A 5947-nucleotide genomic window follows, 5' to 3' on the forward strand; every position below is an offset into this window, starting at 1 on the left:
GGGTGTCAGCAATCTCCATTTAGCCTATTTAGCTGTGCAAAACAGTTCATTGTGCTGCTAGATGTTGTAAATTAGTATTTGTATTCAAATTATTTTACATTTACAAAAGTACTAATAAACACACTAATTTGTACCGCAATTGTTTTACCGTTTACTGCACTTTGTTATATATATATATATATATATATATATATAATTTCTTGAAATAAATTAGGTTAAATATTTCAAGAGGGTTACCAACAGGTATTTTTAGGGTCGGTTAGGACAGTAATTACAATTAAACAACTACAAAATTCCTTAAAAATAATAATATACATTATTGAATAGCAAGTGTTATTAAATAGTATGAGCTAATACATACATGCATACAAAATAAATAAATAAATAAAATAAAATAAAAACTATAGGGTCCTAGAAATGCGGTCCTGAAACGGCAGCCTCGGGTATTGCAGGAATACTCTACTCCAATACAACAGCCTTATTGAAAATGCACATTCATTCTCTGCCAGTAGAAGGCGCTTTCAGAATACCAAAAATATAACTGTTTCCCAGGTAACAGCAGTACACAAAGCAGCACAGCACTGGACTTTGGAATCAGAACCTTTTGAAGTTTAATCGTCACATTAAGCAATATCGCAATTCTGGTCTTTCCGTCCTGAAATTTAAGATCTCTTGAAATCATCAAGACTTTCTTGAACAATTTTCTTTTTATAGACTTAAATTTGATACAACTAAATTGAAGACTTTTCAAGGACCCGCGGGAACCCTGTATGAGCAACAACAACAGCAGCAATCAAAGTCTTTATCCATGTGCAAATCAGTGCAATACGACTAGTCACAAGGGGGCTCTACAGTCTCTATTTTGTCCTTGTGTCGTGAGCCTTTTCTACAGACAGTTCTAAACAACATCATTTAAAATGATAAAATCTGTATTAATAGTATTTAATTATTTTAAATTGAAATAAAAATTCATGGTTCGAAAGCAAAAGCATGATACACACATTTTTAATATTTAAAACAATATTTTAGTAATTTATACACAGAAACTTCAGTATCTGTCAAAAGCTGACAAGTAAATATGTGCAAGTGTGTTTCCGTACATGACAGAATCTTAACCATAACCATAGCAACCCATATGAGATGAAGTTCAATTATGTAGCAGAAACACTCTCAGGCCACATTTACACTGCATGGTTCAAGTGACCAATTCCGATTTTTTTCCTCCCATGTGGCACAGATCGGATATGGCCCACGACCGTGTAAGCAGGAAAAATCACATGGATCGGTTTCAGGCCTCATTCATATGTGGAAATAAATCAGATATGAATTGGATACGTGCATTTGCACATGCCATGTAAGCGGACAGATCGGATATTCCCCTGTTAATGCGACATACGTAATTAAAAAGTGAGTTTTTTAAACATTTCGCTGCACAGCCATACCTGTAACAAATTAAACATCTCTAGTTTAGTAGCAGAGTATTAATTTCGTTCGTTAGTGTTAAATAAAAGGCGATCTGATGCTGAAATGTGTTGCTTTTGAAATGTTGTCAATGATGGCGGCTCGTGCACAGAAGAGCGCTTCAGTCCGGTTGTGGAGACTCTCCCCATTCGCTACATTGAAACCACAAAATAAAATGCACACAAACATGTCCCTGCCCTCGATATACAATCACTAATGAACGCATTTGGTTTTAATGAGTAAAAAAAAAATAAAAACACTATACGACTGCGTCATGCGTAAATATCTACCACCTGAGTATTATTCCACTTGCAAACTTTCAGCAGAGCTGCGTACATAATCACTGTCGTGAAGAATTTGTACTATATAATTGATGTATGGATGACATGAATTCCATGTCAATAAATTAAACTCAATGTACTATTGAAATTGATTTGTGATGTCATATATGCTATTTTTGGTTTGTTTCACCAAGTGCAGTGTAAAATGCACACATCGGATATGGGTCACTTTTAAAAGAAATGTAAGCATGTCGTCCAAAAAAATCGGATATAGTCTCAAAATCGGAACTGGTCATCAAGACCTGCAGTGTAAATGCAGCCTCAGTGTTGAAACACAATGTAAGCCTACTGCTGTAGTTATGCTGCTAATTTACATACAGTATGCACTGCGTGTAAAATTGGCTTGATTTAGAAGGTTAGTTACTTTATTCAGTACAGGCTACACAAACAAGTTTATCAGCTTTGTCTAAATTACGGTCTACTTACTTTGTAATTGTCTACCCATACAGGTTCCCGCTGTCAGTTAGATGGTAAGTTATCATACTCTTAATGATCGGAAATCTCTTGTTCCACACAGAATGACTCTACTATGTCTGTGAGACATTTTAACAAGGAATTCTCATATCTTTCCTCTCATCAGTATGTGGTCAAGCCCCACTTAACAAAAAAATTGTTGGAGGGGAGAATGCAACAGCAGGGTCTTGGCCGTGGCAAGTCAGCATTCACCACAAGATTTTAAGAGTTAATTTCTGTGGTGGGAGTCTAATCAATAAAGACTGGGTTTTATCTGCTGCTCACTGCTTCCAGGAGTATGTTGAATCTTAAATAAAGTTTAAGATACAATTGTAGATTGTAGATAACAGAGGAATTGAAGCAAACCTTCTCTTTTTACAGCTACAGTGCATCCGTCATTGTGATGTACTTTGGGCGTTGGAGGCAGTGGGGCTCCAACCCTTATGAGATATCTAGAACAGCGAGTCGAATCATCATCCATGCTAACTATGACAATCCTAAGTTTGACAACGACATAGCACTGGTCAAACTCTCTTCTTCTGTGACTTTCTCTGATTATATTAGGCCAGTCTGTCTGGCTGCTGCTGGTAGTAAATTTGCTGCAGGTACAGAGAGCTGGGTAACTGGATGGGGAAGGCTACAGTCTGAAGGTGAGTGAACATTTGCTTACCAGTTAACTGAATACAAACAATACTGTAAACCAACAATTTACCTAGCAATGTATTTTAAAAGTCATAAAATTTGTCCTCTGATCTGTCACAGGCCAGTCTGCTAACATCCTGCAGGAGGTGATTATACCAATTGTGAGCCACAAGGACTGTAATAAAGCTTACGGAGGGGGCATCACAAACAATATGATTTGTGCTGGATTGTTAAATGAGGGAGGGAAAAGTTCATGTCAGGTAAGACATTAGTCATTCACTTGAACACTTTTAATCCAAACCTCATACACTGCTCCTGAACTGCAGAGAAAAAGATAGATCAATATATATATAAAAAATAAAAAATACCTCTTAAAAACTAAAAGTTGCTGTTAATTTACTCACCCTCAGGCCATCTAAGATGTACTGTGGGTGATTTTTTCTTTTTTTTTTAGTGGAATTAAAAGTATGACCAATGTATTTGGAGCTAATCAATTAAGTGGTTCAAATTAGGCATACAACTAAACAGGAATAGCATTGGAGCACCGATGCCAAAGATTTTCTTATTATTGGGAGATGCGAGGTTCTGTAGTACTTACCACTAGAAGATGTAAAGGCCAAATTGGATCATGTGAGGCAACTCAGCCAATCGTATAATTGCAGTGATCTCAGTGGCTGGCGTTCACAGTTCTCTGAATTAATACAGTCAGTTGCAGTTTACACTGCACTTCTAATGCACTTAGAAGCATTAGCAAGCGCTATTAAGAGTGCTGTCTTAAAAAATAGCAGGTGTAACTCCACTGACTCCAGCGTAGGGTTCAGTATTGTTTGAATTTTATCAATTTCAATTCCTATTCTGCTTATCGATTCCCTGTTTCTATTCCAATGTGGTTTAAAAAAAAAAAATGAAGTCAAACATTTAGATATCAAACATATTTATTCTGTCTTTTTTTGCAGAACATTTAGTTGCAGCTGAATCCCACGAACAAAAATCAGCAGGCTACATAAAAACTTGACTCATTTAAGAGCTGTTTGTGTGCAAAATAGAGATGCAGATTCTGGATAAATTTAGATTTTTTTTTAAATGGAGGTTGTGGTTCTCACGATTCTAAAGAAAAAACATTAGTCAACTAAACAAAATCACATGCAATTTATGACTTAATGACTCACTCAAGATGTACTTGTTTCATTACTGGATGAATCAACATTTTTGAACAAATCTCTTGAATGATTCGAAGACAAATACATTTTAACATCCCCTTTCCGCCACCTACTGGTGCAACAACGTAATCGATCAATCTTTATTAAAAGTGTCAAATTACTTTCAAAAGGTGACTCTATTTTGATCGCTACTGTACACATCAGTGTTTATATCCAAACTATAAATGTAAATCCTAGTACTTCTGTGAATATTTGACTGCTTGTAACACAGAAATAACTTTTGACTGTGTGGTTAAAAAGACTGTGAAACTGTTTCATTCATATACATGACAGCTGCTCTCTTTAGGGGTGCTTTCACACTAGCACTTTTGGTGCACACCCGGGTTCGATTGACGTCAGAGTTCGGTTCGTTTGGATGATGTGAACACGGTCTTCCGACCTCAGGTGTGCACCAGCGAACCGTACCCGAGTCCGCTTAAAAAGGGTGGTCTGGGGTACGGTTCATGTGAACTCCGGTACAGTTCGCTGCTGATGTGAATGCAATCGTACCAAATCGTGGAAGTGAACCGCTATTAATGTATTATTTGATAAAAATGTGTGTTTGTGTGTGTGTTTCACTCACTTTCCTGACGCGCTGCAAGCAGAGAGCTGTTATCTCATTTCTGTTCGCCTTCAGCGTTCTTTAGAGCATTTGCAGTACATTCGTAAGACAGACGTAAGTGCCATTATGTACCAAAGCTTTGTAAACAAAACGAACGGTTCAAAAACGTGAATATATAAAAGTGCAGAGAGCAATGTTATGCATTTGTCGCCTTCTCCTGCGCCGTTGTTACTAAGCAATGGGGTAAACAGCTGCTGGCTTGATGACGCAAACGAACCGCGGTTTGGACCCAAATAAAATAATATGAACACAGTCCAGCAGGGGGAGGGGGGAGCAATCGAACTCAGGTTCGGACCAGGCAAGCGAACCAAGTGTGAAAGCACTCTAGGTCAGCAGCAGCGCGAACACAGATTTAAATGTTCAAATCCCACTGGTGTGATCGTACACTGCATGGACTAACCAAGAGTGATCATATAGGGGGAAGTCGTGGCCTAATGGTTAGAGATTCGGACTCGTAACCCAAAGGTTGCGGGTTCGAGTCTCCGGTCCGGCAGGAATTGTAGGTGGGGGGAGTGAATGTACAGCGCTCTCTTCCACCTTCAATACCACGACTGAGGTGCCCTTGAGCAAGGCACTGAACCCCCAACTGCTCCCCGGGCGCCGCAGCAAAAATGGCTGCCCACTGCTCCGGGTGTGTATTCACGGTGTGTGTGTGTTCACTGCTGTGTGTGTGCACTTTGGATGGGTTAAATGCAGAGCACTAATTCCAAGTATGGGTCACCATACTTGGCCACATGTCACGTCACTTTTTTATACCATTGTGATCTCACACGTAAAAGGTTTAACAGATGAATCATTGTCATTTTAGAATAAGACCACGTTGGTGTTAGTGATCTTTAACTATCTGTTAAATTAACCTGTTAACCTGCTCCCCCCATTTTGGGACTCACAGCTGAAAATGACCTGCCTAACTTAAAATGGTAACAGATCCTGACAACAGTGTGCTACACACACAATTTAGGTATTGAAAAAAATTGTACCATACTGAATGTTTTTTTGTTTTTTTTTCATATACAAAATACATGAAATCAGTCCTTGAGCAAACCAGAAAAGTTATGGGTTGAAAGTCACGTCTCATCAGTTAATATTTAAAATTTGAAGATACCATGAAAAATGATATTCCTGCAGCCATTTTTCTAAGACTATGTCTAGTCTAGTCTAGTCTAGTCTTGGGCCAAGCGTCAACAGAAGAGACAGATGGCTGCACTGCACGGATTTGCGTAATACTT

At 38.3% G+C, this 5947-nt stretch overlaps 1 protein-coding gene across 1 annotated transcript in view; it reads left to right on the forward strand.

The window, feature by feature from the left end:
* Window positions 1–5947, forward strand: part of LOC107749909 (trypsin-2-like) — a 38768-nt gene that overhangs the window by 8676 nt on the left and 24145 nt on the right. Inside the window, exons 3-5 of the mRNA XM_016565134.1 lie at window positions 2383–2551; window positions 2637–2905; window positions 3018–3157. Coding sequence (XP_016420620.1) covers window positions 2383–2551; window positions 2637–2905; window positions 3018–3157 — 578 coding nt within the window. The remainder of the gene's footprint in view (window positions 1–2382; window positions 2552–2636; window positions 2906–3017; window positions 3158–5947) is intronic.

The sequence above is a fragment of the Sinocyclocheilus rhinocerous genome, unplaced genomic scaffold (assembly GCF_001515625.1).
Source record: "Sinocyclocheilus rhinocerous isolate Xijiao unplaced genomic scaffold, SAMN03320098_v1.1 scaffold2287, whole genome shotgun sequence".
In the NCBI taxonomy this organism is placed as follows: domain Eukaryota; kingdom Metazoa; phylum Chordata; class Actinopteri; order Cypriniformes; family Cyprinidae; genus Sinocyclocheilus; species Sinocyclocheilus rhinocerous.